The 21,583-nt window shown below is 53.6% G+C and overlaps 2 protein-coding genes across 2 annotated transcripts in view; both read right to left on the bottom strand.

The window, feature by feature from the left end:
• The window catches only part of LOC146421167 (uncharacterized), a 230,781-nt gene that overhangs the window by 190,503 nt on the left and 18,695 nt on the right, over nt 1–21,583 (bottom strand). The gene's annotated exons all lie outside the window — the stretch shown is intronic.
• LOC146421168 (uncharacterized) lies at nt 18,565–19,781 on the bottom strand. Its single transcript, XM_085047674.1, has 2 exons — nt 19,760–19,781; nt 18,565–19,571 (listed from the first exon to the last, which is right to left on the bottom strand). The coding sequence occupies exons 1-2, from the start codon at nt 19,779–19,781 to the stop codon at nt 18,565–18,567; spliced, it is 1,029 nt and encodes a 342-aa protein (XP_084903800.1).

The following is a 21,583-nucleotide window of genomic DNA, read 5'->3' as shown; positions in this document are numbered from 1 at the left end:
TCAGCACTCTCCAAGCTGGGCTCTCTCCCAGCAAGGTTGGAAGCCTCACCTGTGGCTGGACACAGCTGCAGGAATTCCCAGTGTCCAGAGTGGCTCTGCAGTCCTTGGCTGTGACAGCTTCCCCAGCTGATGTGTGGGGCTGGGTGATGGTAAAGTCTGAGGCTAACTGGTGATGGATCTTTCTAAATCCCTTCAGGAAATCTTTGGTAGTGCTGACTGGGTGCTTTGTCCATCTTATCCTTTTGTAATTCTTTGCAAATGATTCTGTGCATTGCTGAGCTTCTCCTTTTGTAATTATTTGCAGTTTTGTGTTATAATAAATTACACTGTTCCCTCAGTTGGTGTCTCTGTCTTTGGTACTGACACTGCCCACCAGCAAAACAGACACTGAGGGCCCCATAGAACCAAAGAGGCATTGTGACACTGCAGGGCCTCGTGTAACCCAGGGGAGCATGGTGACACTGTGGGGCTTAAAGGAACCAAGGTGCCATTGTGACACTGTGGGGCTCCATGAAGATAAGGAGACCATTGTGACATTGCAAGGCCTCATGGAACCAAGGGGCCATTGTGACATCATGGGGCCCTAACCAACCAAGGGACACTGTGACACTGTGGAGCACCATGGAACCAAGGAGAGTTTTGTGACATTTTGGGGCTTCATGCAACCAAGGGTCCATTGTGATACTGCAGAAGCAAGGAGACCTTTCTGGGGTTCTTCAGGGCCCCATAGAAACAAGGGCCATTTTGACACTGTGGGGCATCATGGAAACAAGGGGCCATTGTGACACTGCAGGGCCTTCAGGAACCACGGAGACCATTTGGACACTTCAGGGCCTCGTGGAATTGAGGGGACATTGTGACACTCTGGGGGCCCATGGAATAAGGGAGATCTTTGTGACTCTCTGGGGCTCCATGGAACCATTCTGACACTGCCTGGACTTGTATAACGGAGGGTCCATTGTTTTCCTCTCCCTGGCACTGCCCAGTCCAGCCTCTCCCTACCTCTGCCCCAGCCCAGCAGAGCAGCCCAGTCCTATCTGGCTCTGCAGCAAGAATGGGAAGCAATGGAGGTCAGGGACAGTGACTCTGTGTCTGGAATGCTCAGGAGATCCTCAGCTCTGGCATCTCCTGCAGACCCAGGACAGCCCCACTGCCCAGGACAGCAGCAGAGAGTTTGCCCCGGGGCTCCTCAGGCAGCTCCTGCTGCCCCTGCTCTTGCCAGGACTCCTGTGCACACACACAAGGGCTCCTGCTCTTCTCCTGGCACATCCCAGCTGCCCACAGAGCCTTTCCCAGGGGATCACGGCTGTGCTGGCCTGAGCAGCCATTGCTGCAGCCCCTGCCCTGCTCCCCACAGCCCCACAGAGCTGGGGGTGCTGCTCTGCAGAGCACGGGGGCTGTGCTGCCCGGGGCCATGGGCTGCCTCTGCTGGGCTGTGCTGCTCCAGCTGGGACACACAGGCAGCTGATGGTGCTCCCTGCACTCAGCCCTCCCACACGAGCTCTGCTGGGGCCATGGAGGCTGCTCAGAGCTGCCTGCCTTGTTCCAGGCCTGCCAGATGGCCTTGGGGCTGCCCTGGATCCTCCTCTGGAAGTTCCCTGAGGCTCAGAGGAGGCACTGCCCACACTCCTTTCCCTGTCCCTGCTGTGTCCCCTGGGGCTGCAGAGCTCTCATGGGTCACAGCAGACATTCAGTCCTTTATCTCTGGGTGACTCTGATGTCTGGAACAGGCTACCTGAAACAGAGGCCAAAACAATTAGGTGTATAAAACGTGGACAAATTTATTCACGTCCTTCAAGGTATATTCAGGCAAGCTAAGTCTCCCTCGGGGACTACACCCAAAATGGACACCAGGTCACGAATTCTTTACCTTTTATAAGTTTTGTCTTATTAGCATATTGGTCCGTAATTCTCTAATCACACTTTCAGGTGATGACACTGACCACCCCAGGCCTGCTCCCCCCTTTTCACTGTTGTTTAGATATTTTCTGGCCCCAGGGTAACAAATATGTCCTTGAATCTCTATCCAGAGAGCTTTGTTTTGGTTAAATGTGTTGGGAACAGAGGTTTTCAGCATTCTGTAAGAGCACAGAACTACACCAAGTTACAGACACATGAAAAGAAAAAAACCCCAAAATTATTAAGGCATCATTGTGACCCCAGGGATATCACAGACCATGTCACTTCATGCTCGGGATATGCAGTGGGGGGAAGAAGGAGGAAGGGTGGACGTTTGGAGGGATGCCTTTTGTCTTCCCAAGTCACTGTTCTGTGGGATGGAGCCTTGCTCTCCTGGAGGTGCTGAACAGCTGCCCAGCCCTGGGAAGGGCTGAAGGAATTCCTTCTTTTGCTTTGCTCATGTGGTGCCTTTTGCTTTCCCTGTTCAAGTGCCTTGATCTCAACCCACTCCAGTTTTTACCCTCCCAACTCTCTCCCTGATCCCACTGGTGGGGAGTGACCGAGGGGCTGTGAGGTGCTGCCTGGGTTGAACCAAGACACCAACTGTCTGTGCTTTGCTTTGCAATATTTCAGAGCAAGTGTGTGTTTTATTCACCTCAAGGAGTGTAACAAAAGTTTCCCAACAGCTTCTAAGAGATAGAAACGCCAAACATATTTAAAGGGTTTATGGATAACTTTTAAAAACTTGCATGACAATGAGCCTGGAAATCACAGTTGTTTATTTACTCAATGCTTAATGGGTACTCAATTTACTTAAGCATTTACTCAACGCAGAAGAGAGCTCTTGTGATTTACTGTGAAGAAATATTCAGGGATCCCTTAGAGAGCTCTGTTCTTCCTAATTTGCTTCACTGGATTCTTCTTCTACTTTTACATATTTATAATTTGAAAGTTGTAAAACATATTTTGTCTTTTGGAGAGGTAAATCCCACTAGTTTCCCATTCTGACTTTCAAGAAATTTCAGTGTCAGAGTTTGTGAATGACAGGAAATTCACTGTCATTCAAATATCCTGAAGAATTAATTGTTAAATTAATACTGGAGGGTGTGACATGCAGCCTCATTCAGAGTCATCATTTGTAGATGGCACACATTAAATCCTTATATTGAAAGATTTTAAGATCCCACTATTACATTTTAGAGGAATCTCCTGTTCCAGAGTCATGACAAAATTCTAACAGATGAAATACATCAAATTTATCCTTTGGATCTCTAAGCAGGATGGAATTGACTTCTCCATGCTGATGTGAAATGTTTCACAGTAGTTTGTAGAACCAGAGAATCATGGAACCCCAGAACAGTTTGGCTTAGGAGGGACCTTGAAGCCCATCCAGTGCCACCCCCTGCCATGGGCAGGGACACCTTCCACTATCCCAGGCTGCTCCAAGCCCCAGTGTCCAACCTGGCCTTGGACACTTGCAGGGATCCAGGGGCAGCCACAGCTTCTCTGGGCACCCTGTGCCAGGGCCTCCCCACCCTCCCAGGGAACAAGTCCTTCCCAAGAGCCCATCCAAGCCCTCTGAAATGGGAGTATTCACCATCACTTCCTCTTGCAATTTCCCAGTTTCAAATGGAGCTGTGTGAACGTTTCAGCCTTTTTTGAAATTGTATTCCAACAGCTCATCTCTGGAGTTCTTTCCTTTGCCTCCTGAACCGTGAGAGTTCTCCTCCGTTTTATTCTGCATTCTAAAGGGGCAAATGATGGAATTCTCAACTCTGGTGGAAGGAAAAGGTTTTTCCCAATGAGCCCAGTATTTGCACACCACAGTTATTGACCCTAAACTTGGGCTTGCACATGTTCCATGTGCAAGAGCCTCTGCATTTTTCAGTGGGGCCTCTATCCTGATTTGAGAAGGGAATTCTCTGCTGCGTGTGCAATTATCAGAGCTAATACACATCAAAAAAATGATTTTTTGGACAGAAGAAGGATTTTTTTTATTAGTTTCCACAATCATTTCAACCTTCTAATTATTTACAAACAAATTTCAGCCTGCAGTGATGCCTTCTACAACTTTACAGCTGTGCATGATGTGCAAACACAGTTTTTAAAAGCTGTGGCACATGCACTGATTGCTTTTGCAGTCCCTGATGTGTCCCTGCGAGAGGCTGTGTGACAGCTCTGTCACCGCCCTCTTGGCACACTGCTGTCCCAGCCCGTTCCAGCCGGTTTGCAGCTGGTTCTGAGCCCCCCTAGCCCGCCGCTGTCCTGGGGCTGCTGGGGAGTGGCCCGTGGGGACAGCAGCGCCTTGCAGGCTCCTTTGTGACGTGTGGCTGCGTGTGCCCAGAGCCCATTGTGACACCTGGGGACACGGCGTGAGCGGGAGGCTATAAAAGGGCACCAAATGGCTGGGGGTGCTCAGTGCCAGGGGAGCAGCTCCGTCTGGAGACAGCATCTCCCCGGGCTAGGGTAGCATCGGAGCGACTCCAAGATGTCCACGGACAAGGAGATGAGCAGCGACGTGCAGCCCAAGAAGAAGTGGCTGATGTTTGGCAGAAGGCAGAAGGTGAGGGATGGGCTAGCAGGCAGCTGCCTCGGGGCTCGGGGCGGGCTTGCGGGCACGGAGGGAGCTGCTGTGCCAGGGGGGCCGTTTGCACCGCAGAGGGCCAGCTGGTCCTCATCCTTCTCCTGCTCCGTGCAGCTGTCCAACTGCGAGTCACGGGCAGCCCCGCAGGAAGCTGAGGAGCACCGTGACTCCTGTGCTGCCTCTGTGGCGCAGGCGGCAGCAGCAGAGAGCCGGGCAGCCCCGCACAGCCCCAGGGGCCGCGGCCAGGCTCTGCTGCGCTCGCTGCGGCGCGGCTCCCGTGCCATCCTGAGCGGGATGGCGGCTGTGATCCGGCGACGCGGCCAGCAGCCGGGGACACGGCGGCCCCCGCATCAGGGCACGGGGACAGGGACGGCAGCAGCAGCCCCCGCACTGGGGCCGGAGAGCCGGGCAGCTGCCCCGCACAGCCCCTGCTGCCCCCCCAGCCCGGAGCCCGGCCAGCTGGAAGCTCTGGGTGGGCAGGGGGCAGGGGCAGGGGCAGCAGCAGGGACTGTGCTGACAGAATTAGGGATTGAAGAGAAGTCCTGCGTCATCCTGGATGAAGACTGGCAAGGGGAACATGAATGAGACTCAAGCTGCAGAAGTGGAGAAGAGAGGCCTCCTGTGAGGCCACACAAGGCATGGGCAGAGCACAGGAACCTTCATCCATGACCAGCCACAGGCCAAGGCCCAGCTCTGCCCAGCAGAGCCCCTCACAGCAAGGAAAAGGCCTCAACTCAATACCCAGTTATGCACCAGTGCCCACCAAGCCCCTTGCCCAGCCATCTGGAAGATCTCGGTGGGCAGGGGCAGGGGCAGAAGCAGAGCCATGCCTGTCAGGGGCACCAACCACAGAGGGATCCAGCTCTGAGGAGCTCAGGTCTGTGTGCAGTTTGCCAGGGCTGTCCACAGTGTGGGCAGAGATCACACACCTGAGCTGGAGCACTGAGGAGGAGAGAGTCTCAGGGACCCTCCCAGGCGAGGCATGGCCTGAAGATGAAGAGCTGAGCAGCAAAACTGGGGAAGAGAGTGGCTCAGGCTCCTTGCCATGTTGGTCATGGGCTGAAGACACAGCTGATCTGGAGCAGTGAGGCGGAGAGTGGCTCAGGGTCTCTCCCATTAGAGGCCTGGGCCGAAGACAGAGACCTGAGTGGGAACGCTGACGAGGACAGTGGCTCTGTGTCCCTCCCAAGTGACTTGTGGCCAGAATGCAGCCACCCAGCCTGGAGGATAGAGGATGACAGACAATGCCTCAGGGTCCCTTCTACAGGACATTCCAGATGGCACTTGGGGACAGCAATTCCTAGAGTGGCACAGGTTGTTTGGGCATCCCTCACAGCTCTTGGCATGCAACTGGCAGGCTTGGCATGGAGAGGTTCCCTTCCCCAAAAAGTCTGGTTCAAAGGCACCTTCACCACTCTGGCAAGGCCCCAAAGAAAGAACCTGCTTCTCTTCTTTGTGACATGGATGTGACCAGGAAACAAGACGTGCCAAAGCAAGTCAGGGTTCTGGTCTGAGTAACCAAACCCTGACATTGGCAGTGACATTTCCAATGACCTGGACAAGACCACTGAAGGCAACCTCAGTCATTCTGCAGATGCCACCAAGTTGGGTGGCAATGTCCATCTGCTGCAGGGCCAGGAGGCTCAAGACTGAGGTGCCATTGTACTTGCTGTGTCAAAAACTTGAGGAGGAAAAGTAAGAGAATTTATTAGAATTAAATTCTGTAGGTTAAAATAGGGCTAGATGTTAGTAGAGCTCTCTTCTAGAATTAAGGATAATCAGATAAAGGCCCTCTCATGCCCGCTTTTCCTGTTTAATTAAGAAACAAAAAAAATATTAATTATTAATAAAAAATAACTAACTAAAGAACTAACTTCATTAAAATTAAACCCTAATCACTGAATTAACTAAATTAATTAATTAAATAAGGTAAAGAGTTCTGAAGGTTTAAACTAGACATTAGTTGGGAAAGAAAACTGCTAGGTAGCTCTGTTTTTTATGATAGATAATATTATTTAGCATTTGGCCTGGAATATGTTCCTCTGGAATATGTTCCTCAGGCAGTTGAGTTGTAGCTCTTGCTCAGTTAGAACAACTTCCATAAGATGCTTTAATTGAAATAAAATGATGGAACTGACAAATCAGAAGTGCTTGTTGTTTTCATTGTGCTGTAGTCATTGATTTGGGGGAAACTGCTGAAGGCCGAAGCCTTTTGGTCTCTGGGGCGTTGCAGTGTGTGCTGTGTGGGGCAGAGGAGAAAGGCGCTGCCTGGGGTGGGAGGGATGCAGGGACACCAAGTGCTTGTGACTTGTGCCACAAGGCCTTGGTCTGATGCAAAAGCTCCTTTTCTTGCGTCCACTTCTCCTCCTAGAGAGCTGCCCTGGTGCAGAGATCATTCTGTAGGATCTCTGCAGGGAGGAGAGCTCTCAGCCATGCCAAGGAGATTTTCCAGAACTCTCTGTTCTGCAGGCCAGCAGCTGCCAGGCTGTTTTGTGGAACTCGTTGTGAGGCACACGGGGATTTTCCTGCCAGGACATTGGATCCCACTGGCTGTGTCAGGTGCCTGCAGAGGTGCTGCAGAACTCAAATGCATTTGCAAATGCAGCTTTTGCAGTCTGGCTGAAAATCTCCTGAGACAAGGAGCCTGAGAGGACACGTGCTTGGCCACATGCATTGTGCAGCTGAAAGCTCCATGTGCCACGCTGGACACTGCCTGGCATTGGGGCTGATAGCAAAGCAGATGCTTGCTTTGTCTTTGCAGTCTCCAGCTGCTGCTCCCTCCCAAGTCAGCAATTCCCAGGAGACAGATGTGTGCAGAGCTACCTGAGCTCCCTGAGCAGGCCTGGCAGGAGCTGCAGCACACGGGGTGGCAACCCAGCCTGGCGAGGCTGTGAATCTCTTGCTGCTCCCACAGAGGGGACTGCTGTGGGCTGAAAGGCTCTGTGTTTGCCAGGGGGTTCCAAAGGAAAAGGGAAGATCCTCCCGAGCTCAGGCCAAGGGCAGCTGCAGCCCACTGAGGTGGGTGATGAGCACCTCACAGCTGCAGTCCTTCATTCCCGTGCATTTCCCTGCCTGGTCCATATGCCCAGTTTCCTGTGGCCAACAGGAGCTCCTGTATTTATAATCTGAATGTCCTCCACATCACCAGAGGTTTTGCAGATGAAGCAGAGCATCCTGTTCTGTCTCACCACTGCTCCTCCCTTTGAACTCCCTGCCTTGCCTGGAGCTCTTGCCTGAGGCATCCTTCCAATCAGCTGTGACAAACTGGAGTGAAGCCAAGCACCAGCCAGGCTGCCTTTATTACTCTGGGCTTCAATTCCTCTGCTGATTTGGTGTCGTGGCAGTGTCCTGACTCTGCTGGGCCTGGCTGGCAGCAACCTCTCTGCTCGGTTTCTCTGGAGCACTTGGTGTGGAAGGTGTAAGTCGTGTAAGGCAGGTGGCCAGTACAGATTCCTGAACACAGGGGTGGAACAGAAAAGCAAATGAAGTGCCATAGAAGTGGCTCAAGCAGTTTAGATTGATGTCAATTATTCCTTTTTACATCATATCTCTGTAGCTGACAGGGACAAACACAAAACTGGGGCTGAAATATCAAGAGGGAATTTATGTTCATGATTGCACCAAGCAGGGGATCCCTGAAGCAGCACCCAGGCAGAGGCACATAGGGGGCAACATGAGAACATTCCCAAACATGCTGCTCTCCCCTGTTTATCAGGGGTTTTTGGGGCCATATTTTGCCACTATATGGTTGGATTTTTCCGACAGCAGGGCAGCAGTCTCCTTTCTGCTAGGTCTCTCTGCAGGTGACAAAAAGAGTTTGCTGAGTCTTCGAAATAAAGTTTAATGATTTTGCAAGAAGAAACAGTCACTGAAAAAAGCAGGATATCTGTTAAATATTTTTTTTCTTTTTCTTTTGTGGTCGCCCAGTGTATACAAGGGAACTCCACAAAACCAGACCAGTGGCATCATACACACCTTTAGTTCAATAGACATTTCAGCTGGAGCACTGAAATGAGCTCTAGAATGCCCTCTCCTTCCTCATCTGACATAATGAGGAAAAATTCCCTCAGGAAGCAGACACGAGCTGCCCCAGTGCTGTGGATGCTGTCAGCCCCAGCCTGGGCTGAGGGAAGGTGGATGATGCTTTTGCCATGCATCTCCTCTCCTGCAGGAATTTTCATTTTTCCCAATCACACTCCTTGATGAGGTTTCTCACCAGTTCTGTATATTTGGGAGATCACCATGTTCCCAGAGAGCAGATAGTGGGTGTGTTTGGGAGGGAGCTGGGGGCTACCGGGGGATCCGGTGTTGCCATGGGGATCCAGGCACAGCCCAGACAATCCAGGGGCTTCCCAGCAAATCCTGGCACTGTCCGGACGATCCAGAGCTGCCCAGACGATGCAGAGCTGCCCAGACGATCCAGAGCTGCCCAGACGATCCAGCCCTGCCTAAATTATCCAGCCCTGCCCAGACGATCCAGCCCTGCCCAGACGATCCAGAGCTGCCCAGACGATCCAGCCCTGCCCGGACGATCCAGCCCTGCCCAGACGATCCAGCCCTGCCCGGACCATCCCGGCGCTGCCCTCACCACGCCATCCCGCCCCCGCAGCCCTCAGGGCAGGAGGATGAACGGAGGAGCCTGAGGAGAGGGCGGATGGCATGGCCGGAGGCCTTGCTTTCATTTGTCTTTGTTTCCTAACGTGCACACCTGTTTGCAGTGGGAATAAAGGACTTTTCCTCAGTGCACTCTGTCTGCCGGGATGTGCGGCAGCGACGTGGGGCTGGGCTGGCAGCAGGGGGGCACAGCCCGAGCTCCTGGCATTTCGGGCTCCCTGTGGCAGCAAGACACTGCACTAGAACTTATAAATCCATTGAATGAACACCTCAGTGGCTAAGCACCACCGCTTTGGGGTGAAGACAAGGCAGGGAATTGATCCCAGGGTGGCTGTGACCCTCCCCAGTTTGCATTCTGTTGCAAGCCCAGAGAGCCCAGCCTGTGCAAAGCACTTTGGAACAGAAACAAGCACCTTCTGCCAGCGTCCTGCAGGAAGGCAGCAATGGCAACAGGAATCTGCCTGAAGCTCAAACTCCCTGAAATGCATGTGTTGTGGACTTTGAGTCCCCATGGGCAGCTGGTGATTTCCACCTAGGCTAACTCAGGCTTAGGCAGAGAGGTGAAGGCACTGGAACTGGAGAACTGTCCTTTCTGAACACAATGCCTTCCTTTCACAGGCCTTGCCTTGGGAAGCCTGTGCTCAGGGGTGCCTTGGAACAGGACTTTTCCTCTTTGGAACCCCTGGAGATCACCAGCAACGCCATGGGCCGCATGGCCAAGAAAGAGGAGAAGGATCTCTCCTCAAGTGTGCCCTAAAAGTGTCTGCAGGAGAATTCTTAGGAAAAGCTGCTGAGTACTCCTGGAGCTTTCTAAATGTTTCCAAATCAAACTCACCCTGCAGTCAATGAGAGCAGAGATGTGCCCTGTGAGTATTAAACCCTGAAGAAAAGTGTTACTCTGTAACCTGTTTAATGTTCAGAGAAGCAAATCCTGTTCTCTCTTAACTGTGTGCTTCCTTCTAAAATACAAACTTCCTATGCTCATTTTGCTTTCAAGTACTGATGTTACTGCGTCTATTAAGATAAAGTAGGTGCACTAAGAATAAAATATCAGAATAAAGGAGCTGAAGCCTTAGGCCTCAAGAGCTGACCAAGAAGGAACTTTCTGAGCAAACTAATGCTGCTAACATGGACCAAGCTAAATCCAGCAGATAGAATCCTGGAATTCTAGAATATTTTCTGTTGGAAAAGACCTCTGAGTTCATCAAGTCCAGCCGTTCACCCAGCACTGTCAGCCCAGCACTAAACCACATCCCTGAAGTGCCAAGGCCTGAACAAGAGGCCTGACTGAGGCCTGAACAACAGGCCTGAGCCAAAGGTGACCTCTTGATGAACCTTCCAACAAAAGGTTATCTTTGTATCCACTCATTACTGAAATATGCATGATCATTAGCATTGTGATAGATGTATCCACTAATTAGTGAATCATGTATTGACTTTTCTGTATTTAGAAGCTAAACAAGGCCATGAAATCCAACATCTGGCCTGGTTTGGGGGTGTATGGTCAAAGTCAAATCCCTTGGTTCCTCCTTGAGCCCTGGCCAGGCTTTGGGAGAATCCAAGAGGAGAATGAATCCAGATGTTCCTGCACTGGAAGTGCTGTCAGTTTGTTTGTTCAGCACTCTCCAAGCTGGGCTCTCTCCCAGCGAGGTTGGAAGCCTCACCTGTGGGTGGACACAGCTGCAGGAATTCCCAGTGTCCAGAGTGGCTCTGCAGTCCTTGGCTGTGACAGCTTCCCCAGCTGATGTGGGCCTGGGTGATGGTAAAGTCTGAGGCTAACTGGTGATGGATCTTTCTAAATCATTATAGGCAATCTTTGGTAGTGATGATTGGGTTCATTGCTGAGCTTCTCCTTTTGTAATTCTTTGCAAATGATTTTGTATATTGCTGAACTTATCCTTTTGTAATTCTTGGCAGTTTTGAATTTATATAAATTACACAATTCCTTCAGTTGCTGTCTGTGTCTTTGGTGCTTACTCTGACCACTGGCAAAACAGGATCCCCTCCTGCCCAATTTTTCCCTGGGAAGACAAAAACCATCACTCCAAATGTCCCCTCTTCCTCCTTGTTCCTCCACTTTATACACTGAGCATGATGTCCTATGGTCTGGGATATCCCTGGGGTCAGTTGGGGTCACCTGTCCCCCTGTGTCCCCTCCCAACCTCCCCCACACCCCCAGCCCCTCCCCAGCTAGACAAGGAGCAGGAAAGGCCTTGGCTCTGTGCAAGCTCAGCGAGAAAAAAAACATCAGTGTGTGATCAACCCTGTGCTCAGCACAGCCCCAAAGCACAGCCCCAGGAAAGCTCTGGGAAGGAAATTCCCTCTGCCCCACCCAAAGCAGCACCCCATGGCCATCCAGCATCACCACGGCTCCACAGGCTCCTTTCTGACTGTGACAATCCCCATCCCAGCAGGGCAAAGGTTGTTGGCCATGGACCCAACCTCAGCAAAGTGTCTCCTGCAGGTTGTCCTGGCATTGGACAGTAGGAAGGGGGCTCTGTGCTGGTTGCCATGGTAACCTCTGTACCAATGATGCCCTATGGTGGTTGCCATGGCACCCAAGCCCAGCAGTGTCTCAGTGCAAGTGTCCCTGGCATCAGTCCCTCCAAGGGGTTTCCATGGCAACTGCCATGACAGGTGACCCAGGTGTGGTGTCCCAGCGATGGTTGCCATGGAAACAGTCCCCAGCACTGACCCTTTCTGTCAGGCTGACCTGGCCTTTGGCCCTGGCACTGGGCTTTGCTGCTGGTTCCGCGGCGCCTGCCCAGCCAGCGCGGCACAGGGCAGGTGGCCATGGCACAAACCCCAGCCATGGATCCCCTGTGGCTCTGGGCAGTGACACCAGCCCTGAGCAATGGGCTGCTGCCGTGGGCTCAGTGAAGTGACCATGGCAACTGCCCCTTGCAATGGCCCAGGGCAGGTTGGCATGAGAATCCAGCATCACAGCTGGCCCAGGGCAGGGCTGCAGTGCCCTTCCCAGCAGCCTGTCTGCACACAAGCACTTCCAGGGCTCTCTGCATTTCCCTTCCCCTCACTCTTGGCTCACTCACACACCTCTCAACAAGCCACTGGGTGCTTTGAGCTGTAAGGAGTTCAAAGCTTGTCTGTCCTTCAGCAGTTGCTCTAATTCTGCCTTCAGCCAACTCTGAAGCCAACTCTGAAGAATTGTGTTTACTGCAGAACTTCTTATGTGTTTAAAACATTTCTTGCAGGGTTCTGCCTTGGGGAAGGGGAACCTCCTTGGTGGCAGCTTGGGTTTGACACACACTTGAGGAGGGTGTCTGTTTTCAGTGGGGAAACTTAGGAGCTTGAGATTGCTTCAAGAAATAAAAGAAGAAAACCCCTTTTTGCCTGAGTGCAGCCAGTTGTGCAAGCAAAGCAGGTCCCAGGTGAGTGAGGAGAGACAGGATTAGGTTGGGCATTGAGGACCAGGGTTGTCCCCACTCAGACGTCAAGGCACAGCTTCTCTGACCAGGCCAGACCTCCTTAGGGGAGACTCTGGATCAATGATAGCCACAGAATACTGCAGTCACCTCTTCTCTAAAGGAAAAAAACAAACCCTTTTAACTAGGAATACCTATTTATTAGAAGCTCTTTGAAATATTTCTCCATAACAATAAGAAAAACTTCCTAATGAACAGCATTAGACCAGAGGGAAATCAAGGCAGAGCCATGGTTTGTTCGGAGTCTGGATCAGCCCAAGGCTCTGTGTTCCAAGGCAGAGCCAGGCAGGATGCAGAGCTGTCAGGGAAGGAAGGGCCAGCGAGGTGGGGCAGCTGGGGGATGACGACAGCCTGCAGGGACAGAGGCACAGGGCATGGACAGCATGGGACAGCCTGGGCTGGAGAGGGCAGAGGGATGTGCAGAAGGTGCAAGGCCCTGACAGAGCCAACTTGTGCAGCACTTTGGCCATGGCTGCTGTCCCTGGCCCTGAGGCCAGCAGGACACAAGTGACCCTTGCAGCCCTGGGGCCTCATGGCCTCCTTGTCCCTGCCCAGCAGCCTGGCAGGGGCCACCCCATGGTCCTGCCCTTGGCATTGCACATCCCCACATCCCAGAGCCCCGGGAAGAGCCCTGAGCAATGAAGGAGGGACAGGATCTGCCTTGCCAGGGGCTGGGGCTCAGGGCTTGGCCCTTTGGATTCATGAAACACATCCAGGTTTGCTCAGCATCAGAGACACCGTTGTCTTGCTTGTCCCCACCTGCCATCACTGCCTGCAGTGTTCTGCTCTAACTGCAGTCTGGGGACACTTTCTCAGTTGGGTCTGTTAGTGGAACCCATTTAAACTACAAGGAACCTCAATGTTTCCATCTCACTTTGAATACTTGAGAAGTTTTTTGCACACACTCCGAGGCACTGAGTCTGATGCAAAGAGCACCAAAGCCCCATGAGGGTCATTCAAGTCCCTGTGCTGCTGCTGTGCTGCTGAGCTGGGCTGGGCTCCTGGCACAGAGGAGCTCCTGGCAAGCGGCAGCACTGCAGAGAGACAGCTCTGCCCAGGAGCAGCTCCTGTGCACAGCCCAGCAGGGCTGGGGCACTGCCAGGCCATCTCAGGGACACCAGCAGGGCACACCCAGAGCTCACAGGTGCTCAGCATTGGCAGGGACTGTGCCATGGCCCAGAGGGGGCTGTGTCATAGCCATGGGCACCTCTGGGGCTGTGTCAGAGAGCCTCAGAGCAGCTGTGATGTCAGAAAGGAGCTGTGTGACATCACAGAGTGGGTTGTGTGAGGTCACAGATTGGGCTATGACATCACAGAATTGGTTGTGTGAGGTCATCAAGCAGCTAAAGGATCACAGAGGGGACTGTGTGACATCACAGGGCAGGCTGTGATATCACAGGGTTGCTGTATGACATCAGAGCAGGCTGTGCAGTTACAGAGTGAGCTGTGCAACATCATTGAGTGGCTGTATGGCATCACAGAGTTGGCCGTGTGACATTACTGACTGGCTTGTGACACCACAGAGCAGGCTGTGACATCCCAGAGCAGGGTGTGATATGTGACATGACAAAATGGGCTGTGGCATCACTGACTGGTTGTGTGTAATCAAAAAGCAGGCTGTGACATCACAGTGTAGCTGAATGAAATCATACAGCAGGCTGTGCGGTCACAGAGTGGTCTGTAAGACACCACAGGGTGGTTATGCGACATCACAAGTGGGGGTGTGGCATCATGGAACAGCTGTGTGACATCATAATGCAGGCTATGACATTACAGAATGGGCTATAACACCCCAGGGAAGCTTTATGAGATCATAAAAAAGGCTGTGTGACATCACAGAGTGGGCTGTGACATCCCAAGGTGGCTGTGTGAGGTCACTGGGGAGGTCACTCTGCCCCAGCCCCCCTCACAGTTCCCCCAGACAAGTCCAACTCTGCTCATGCACAGCAGGGTCCCCTGTCCCCCCAGGTCCCCCCTGCCCCCCAGTGCCACAGCCTCCCCCAGAGGATGTTCCACGAGATCGACCCCCAGAGCCTGACACGGGGACAGGGGGGACAGGGCCCTGGGGGGTGGGACAGGGGGACAGGGACCTCCCAGCAGCGTCGCCGTGTCCCCCAGGGTGAGAGCCTGGCCCAGGGCTCCTTCACCCTCTTACGAACGAAGGCTTGAGAGCACTTAAAAAATCCCCAGCAAGGGATCAGCAAAAATCAGATTTAATATTAAGCAACAGCACAGAAAAGTTCCTTGGCAAGAGTCACTCTGCTCCTGACTGCAGAGTTCAGGCACACCAGGGGAAAAAGCAACAACAAAAGCAAGGAAATCCAGGCAATCAAACCAGAAATGACCTGAGAACTGTCCCTGTGTGTGTGTGTGACAAAAGGACAGTGAGGGCAAGGATAAAAGGAATATGGCCTAAAAGCTTAACAGCCCTCAAACTTAACAGAACTTAACTTCTACCTTAACCTGAATTTATACCTTAAACTTAACAACTTAGCAAAAGAACAATCCTTAGCAGCATTTCACTTAGCTCACACCTTATGACTGAACCTCACTTACAGGCCTAACTCACTCAGATATCACTCAAGGCACTTCAACACCTCCCAGAGCAGCATTTCTCCCCCATTTCCAGAGCACAGGCACACGTGTGTGCACACAGACAGACACAGGCAGTGCCAGGGAGCTGTCAGAAATTGCCCTGGAGGGCAGGGAAATGCTCACTGCGGATGCTTTTGCATCTCCCCAGCAGGCGAAGGGTTGAGCCTGGAGGAGTGGGGGGATCGGCCCAGGGTCCCTCGTTGTTCGGGGATGCCCCGAGTGCAGCAAACGGGAGAGTTCCCGGCTCGGAGAGGCCCCACTCAGAGGGAGCTCAGTGCTCCAGGAGAGCTCCAAGGGGCTCCTTTTGGAGCCCTGTTGATAGGGCCCCAAGAGATGGGCTTTAGTCACAGCAATGTTCCATCCTGGCTGCACTTTGCATCAACAGCTTTCTCTGACACTGTGAGAAAAGGGATGTTGTGCCACTGAGGGGAGAAAAACAGTTCCCAAGGCTGCTTCTAAAGAAAGCAGGAGCTGGTTGGACAGCAGCAGTGCCTGGGAGCAGACAGTGTTTGTGATCAGCTGCAGAGGAGCTGAGCCCAGGGACTGTTGGCCAAGGCTGAGGCCTAATGAGCATTTCTCAGATCCAGGGCTGCCCTGGAAAGGTGGTGGTGGGGATAATTCACACCCTCAGGGTGCTCCCAGTTCCTCCCAGTATTTCCATGTCTGTGCTCCAAGTGCTGCTCACAGCCCTGATCCGTGGGGATGGGAATGTCCCTCTCCCTTCCCGGGGCAGTGTCACACCTGAGCCAGGTGTGCAGGGCAGGACCTTGCCCTGACCCCAAGCACTGTCCCACCTGCAGGATCTGCTTCCCATCAGCCTCTTCCTCCTGCAGCCCCAAGCCCAGGTTGGTGCTAAACAAAGGGCACTGGCTCAGGGTCATCCCCCAGCGGGGGCTGTGCACCCCCTTTGTCCCCTCCCCAAATTCCCTGCTGGGGGCAGCAGGAGCTGGGTCAGGAGCCCTGTGGGGAGGGAAAAGGGGGTGACACTGGCATGGGGGGTCACACATGCTCTGGGGGACACACACGACCCCTGTGGACACCCTTCACCTTCTCCTGCAGCACCAGGAGGATGAACTCCAACATGGAGCCCTTGACTCCCAGCAGCATCTTGGGGGGCAGCGCGTGGTGACAGCTTTGGGGCTCTGGAGGTATCACAACTGCCTCAAACCCTCTCCCAGCCCCACAGTCACTCCCAGGCCCCTCAAACCACCCAACAGCTAACTCTAGGATGCTCCCAAACTACTCCCTGCAATATAAATGGGCCCAAGAGCCACCATAACCCCATTCCCATCTCCCCCTACACCCACCCAAATTCTCTCCAAGTCACACAGCACAGCCAGGACCCCAAACCTCTCTCACAGAGCCTGCCAAACTCCCTCTCAGCACCAGAAATGCCCCCAAAATCCACGAAAGTCCCTCCCAATCCCCCCAGGATTCCCTAAACCCCCTCCCACCTGCCATGGCACTGACCAGGAGAGGCTGGTGGACAGGAACATCCACAGCTGGGAGCAGCTCAGGCACTTCAGCAGTGATTTGGGCTCTTTGAGGGGCACATCCCACATGGGGAGACCCAGGCCAGGGAGTGGGACAGAAAACCGGAATTCCTGAACAACAGATGGGCTCAGGTGGACACATTCTGCCAGCACAACTATGAGACTGTTGTCCTGTCCCCCAGCCTGGGCAGCCCCAGAACATCCAAATCCTCATGAATATTCCCCTCAACCCCACATTCACCCCCAAATGCACAGTAAAACAGTGCAACATTAGATCTCCTTGTTTAATTTCTTTATTTTACCTCAGCTTTGGTTGTTCTGACAAGGTGATGAAGAAAATTATTCAGGTTGGAAAAGACCTCCAAGATCATCCAGCATTTCTTGATGCCACCAGAAGAAACAATTACACAGCAGGTAACAATTTTTAGGGTGTAACATTAATAAATCAGCTCTTCCCAATGAATTTCAGATGTCAGTCTGAGTCCTGATGGATATTCCTGCCCCTGCGTTTGTCCAGGTGGCCACAGGGAATCAGGAGGACACGGAAGCCACCAGCCAGGTGCCTTCCCAACCTGAGTATGTTAGTTTTGCTTAGCCCAGAACATCAGCAAGCTATCTTTAGCACCTAGGGGAAACTTAAACCCTTCAAAAGCTGTTGTGGTAGGCCTGAAGAAGTGGCTGAAGGGTTGGGAGAAAACTTGTGCTCATGAGTTGGTTTTGCTTAGCCCAGTTTTTGCTGGTGGGTGGGGAGGGGCACAAAGATGGCTCCTGTGTGACCTGCATGAATGTTCTAGAAGTTTTCACCATGTCCAGCAGAGCCATTCTCTGATGGCTCTGAAGATGATGGACATGCTCTTGGCCAAGTCTGGGCCAATTAGAGATGTTGGTTACACCTCTGTGATAACATATTTAAGAAGAAATCAAAACAATGTGAGCAAGCACTTCTTTTTTGACAGAGGATGAGGAGGAGGTGAGAATATGTGAGGGAAAACAACATGGAGACACCAAGGTCAGTGGAGAAGGTGGGGGAGGAGGTGCTCCAGGCACCGGAGCTGGAAATCCTCTGCTGGCTGTGGTGAGGACCATGGGGAAGCAGGTTGTCCCCCTGCAGCCCATGGGGTCCACGAGGGGTGCAGAGATCCACCCACAGCCTGTGGGGAGGTGCTCACGCTAGAGGAGCAGGTGGATGCCTGGAGGAAGCTGTGATCCAGTGGGAGTCCCAGTGCAGGGAAAGGCCTTGTTCCTTGGGATGGAAACAGCCTGGCCTGGGCTCAGAGCTCTGAACCCTGTGGACAAGAACTCATGGGGCAGCAGATTCCAGCAGCTGCTGCTCGACAGATTGGACCCACGGCAAAGAAGTTTGCAGAGGACTGTCTCCAGTGGGAGGGACCCATGGCTAAGTAGAGGACTCCTCTCCCTGAACAACAGAAGAAATTTTGGTCATGGACTGACCAAAAAAGCCCCATACCCTGCCCCATACCCTGCCCGCCACAACCCCCTGTGCTATTGATGGGAAAGAGGGAGGGGGTGAGCAGAGAAACAGTGTATTAAGAGCTTATTTTTAGTTCTCATTTGCCTCCTCTGACTCTGTTTAGGGTTAGGTTACCAATAAATCACTTCGCAATTTTAAGTTCTCAGCCTGTTTTACCCTTCACTGCATCCTGCCCGGTTCATTATCTTGAGTCATGAGCCCTATGTGTGTGTGTGTGCTAGGGTTGGGGTTTTTTTCCCCTCCCCTCTGCACAGCTGCAGCAGGGGAGAGAGGAGAAAGCAGATTTCGTAGGTGCTTGGCATTTGGCCAGGGTCAGACCACAATACTGGGTCACTGGCAGTGTGGGTCACCAGGGGTCTTCCCAATTTGGGTCGTCTGATGGGGGATGAATACAGAGCAGTGCACAAAGCTCTTCCCCCACTTGGGGCACTCGCAGGGCTTCCCTCACCGGTGCCTCCTTTGATGTTTGGTCAAGTCAGAGCTCTGGGTGAAGCCTTTGCCACACTCGGGACACTCATATGGTCTCTCCCCAGTGTGGATCCTCTTGTGACGGATAAGGTGGGAGCTCTGGCTGAAGCTCTTCCCACATTCCCCACACTCATTAGGTCTCTCCCTGGTGTGCATGCGCCGGTGCCTGAGGAGGTGGGAGTTGCACTTGAAATCTTTCCTGCAGTCAGTACAGCGAAAAGGTCTCGCCTCTCTGTGAATCCGCTCATGGATGAGGAGATCTGAGCTGGTCTGAAACCTCTTCCCACACTCAGAACACTCGTAGGGCCTCTCCCCTGTGTGGCTCCTCTTGTGACGGACCAGGTGGGAGCTCTGGCTGAAGCTCTTCCAACATTCCTCACACTCATAGGGTCTCTCCCCAGTGTGGATGCGCTGGTGGGTGATGAGGGTGGAGTTGTGTTTGAAGCCCTTTCTGCACTCAGGGCAGCGGAAGGGCCTCTCTTCTGTGTGAATCCGCTGGTGCTTGAGGAGATTGGACCTGGTTAGAAACCTCTTCCCACACTCGGAACACTCATAGGGTCTCTCCCCAGTGTGGATCCTCTTGTGACGAATCAGGTGGGAGCTCTGGCTAAAGCTCTTCCCACATTCCACACACTCATAGGGCTTCTCCCCTGTGTGGATCCACTGATGGACCATAAGCTGGGAGATCTTTCTGAAGCTCTTCCCACATTCCCCACACTCGTAGGGCTTCTCAGTCTCACGAAGCTTCTCAGGAATCTCCAGCTCAGAACTCTGTCTGAAGCTCTTGCCAACTTCCTGGCACAGGGTGGGTCTTTGCTCCTCACAGCACCCTGGGCTGGGTTTGCAGCCCCTCCTTGTGCAGCATGTCTGGGGCTTTTCCTCACAGTTTGATTCCTGGGTCATGGAGCTGCTCAAAATGGCCTCTTCCATGAGGTTCTGCTGTAAGAACTTGTCCTCCATTGTCTCTCTCCTCAGCTCATTGTCTGGGGCAAAAAGGACAAGGAGAGGATTTGGGATTTGCCTCGATGCCAGAGGGAAAGGGAAGGAGATCCTCCCAATCCACCCCTACCAGGACAGAGTCAGCAGCAGGGTTGTCCTGCAGCCAGGGGCAATGCTGGGCTGGGAGATGGAGGAGAAGAGAGCAGGAAAGGGGCAGTGACTTCCTCCTCACCTGCCTGGCTGTCCTGGGGCATCTTCCTCTTCCTCAAAGCATCCTCCTCCATCTGGCCAAGATTTGGGAATTGGCTAATCCTCGTTTGGGTAAAAAAAAGGTGTGAGTGCCTTGGGTTGGAGGTTCCTCCTGCCCAAGTCTATCTCCAGAAGTCACCGGCTGTTTTATGTCTGTAAGATCCTCCTAACATAAGAATGAGTTCAGAAAAAGCCTCCCAGGAGTTCCCCCTTTCCAGTCTCCTCTCTTTGGGTTTCTGGGGTTTCCCATTCTCAAAGCTGCTGGGGCTCCCATGGGTCCTGGGGATCCCCCTTCTCCTGGGTCCTGATTAGGGATGCTGTGGGGTTTCGGTGCTCCCAGGGGTCCCTTCTTCCCTTATTGTGCTTTGGCTCCAAGGGCTCCCAGGGTCCCCCTCTTCAGGCTCCCCCCACTCCAGGCACTCGGGGCTTCCCCCTCTCCCCATTGCCCCTTTCAGTGTCACAGTGTCCCAGCCCTGCCTCATCTCCAGCCTCCCCCACCCCTCCAGGCTGCCAAGGACATGCAAAGATATCTGGGGCTCACTTCCAGAATCTGCAAGTTCCAAACACCCCTCAAAAACTAACACCCTCCCAGAGACCCCCCGAGAGCTTTGGGGTGAGCTCCCCCTCCCTGCTGACCTGTGGAATACAGGAGGGGCAATGATCCCAGAGCCAGGGGTGCTGCATACACAGTGGGTGGTGAAATCTCATGGTCCTCCTGCTCCGCCTTTTCCTGCTCCTCCTCCTCTCTCCCTCCTCTTCCTCCCGCTCCTCCTCTGCTCCCACCCCAGAACCCCATTCCCCACCCTCCTCTGCCCCACAGCTGCTGCAGCACTGGCTGCTGGGTGGGGGGAACCCCCCGATCAGCCCCAGGGATGGGCAGGGGGCTTGGGGCTTGCGTATCAGCCGTGCCGGGCAGGGCCGGGCAATGCCCGCGGGGCTCCCCCCGCACTCGGCCCCCAGTTGCCGGGACAGCAAGGGGGGCCCGGCCTGGGCGCCCCACACCTCCCCCCTCCCCAAATTCCGCTCTAGGGGGGCGCTGGAGGCGAGGGGGGGCGCAGGTGGGGTCCAGAGGTGCCGGAGCCACGTGTCCCCCCGCTGCCAGTGCCACCCCCGGTGGATCAGGGGTACCCCAAAACTCCCTCACAGGTGCCAGCTACCCCGCAAGCCCCTAAGGAGTGGGGTCCCCTCGGCTTCATCACCCCCAACCTTCGGCTGCCTCATCCCTGTCCCCATCCCACCCATCCCCCTCCCCCAGACTTCATCCCACACCCCAATCCACATCCAAACCTTCCCACGCCCCATCCCATCCCATCCCATCCCATCCCATCCCATCCCATCCCATCCCATCCCTCCTGGCAGACACCACTGGGATCCCCTAAAAATCTCACGTGCTGGGGACTCCCCCATATCTCCCCCAAGGGGCATTTGTGATTCACATTTGGAGTCCTGCAAGATTCAAAAATGCGCCCCCTTCCCACCCCCCCAAAAAAACCCCTACCAGGCAGCCAACAAGGATATTTGGGGTTAGGTGCTGCAGTCCTACAAAGTCCAAAAATCCCCCAACCTCCCAAAAAGAACCTCAGGCACCGCCCAAGATATTTGGGCCGAGCTCCCCCTGCCCGCTCACCTGTGGGATGTCCCGGGGGGGGCGATGCTCCCGGGCCGAGGGTTGCAGACACAAAGAACAATAACTCCTGCTCTGTACCTTTGGGTGCTCAGTGTGTCTGCTGGGAGCCTCCTCAAGGGCCTTCAGCCACTGCTCAGCCCAAGGACAGCAGCAGCAGCACCTTTGCAGAGCCCAGCAGGG

This window comes from Lichenostomus cassidix, unplaced genomic scaffold (assembly GCF_008360975.1).
Source record: "Lichenostomus cassidix isolate B80296 unplaced genomic scaffold, HeHo_3.0 HiC_scaffold_43, whole genome shotgun sequence".
In the NCBI taxonomy this organism is placed as follows: Eukaryota; Metazoa; Chordata; class Aves; order Passeriformes; family Meliphagidae; genus Lichenostomus; species Lichenostomus cassidix.
Note: the sequence above shows the minus strand (reverse complement) of the source record. Positions and strands in the feature narration are given on the sequence as shown.

Coding starts and splice junctions, on each gene's coding strand:
- LOC146421168 (XM_085047674.1), bottom strand. CDS start 19,781: ATGCCCCAGGACAGCCAGGCAG. Junction 19,572..19,759: donor GCCCCAGGACAGCCAGGCAG/GTGAGGAGGAAG, acceptor TTTTTGCCCCAG/ACAATGAGCTGAGGAGAGAG.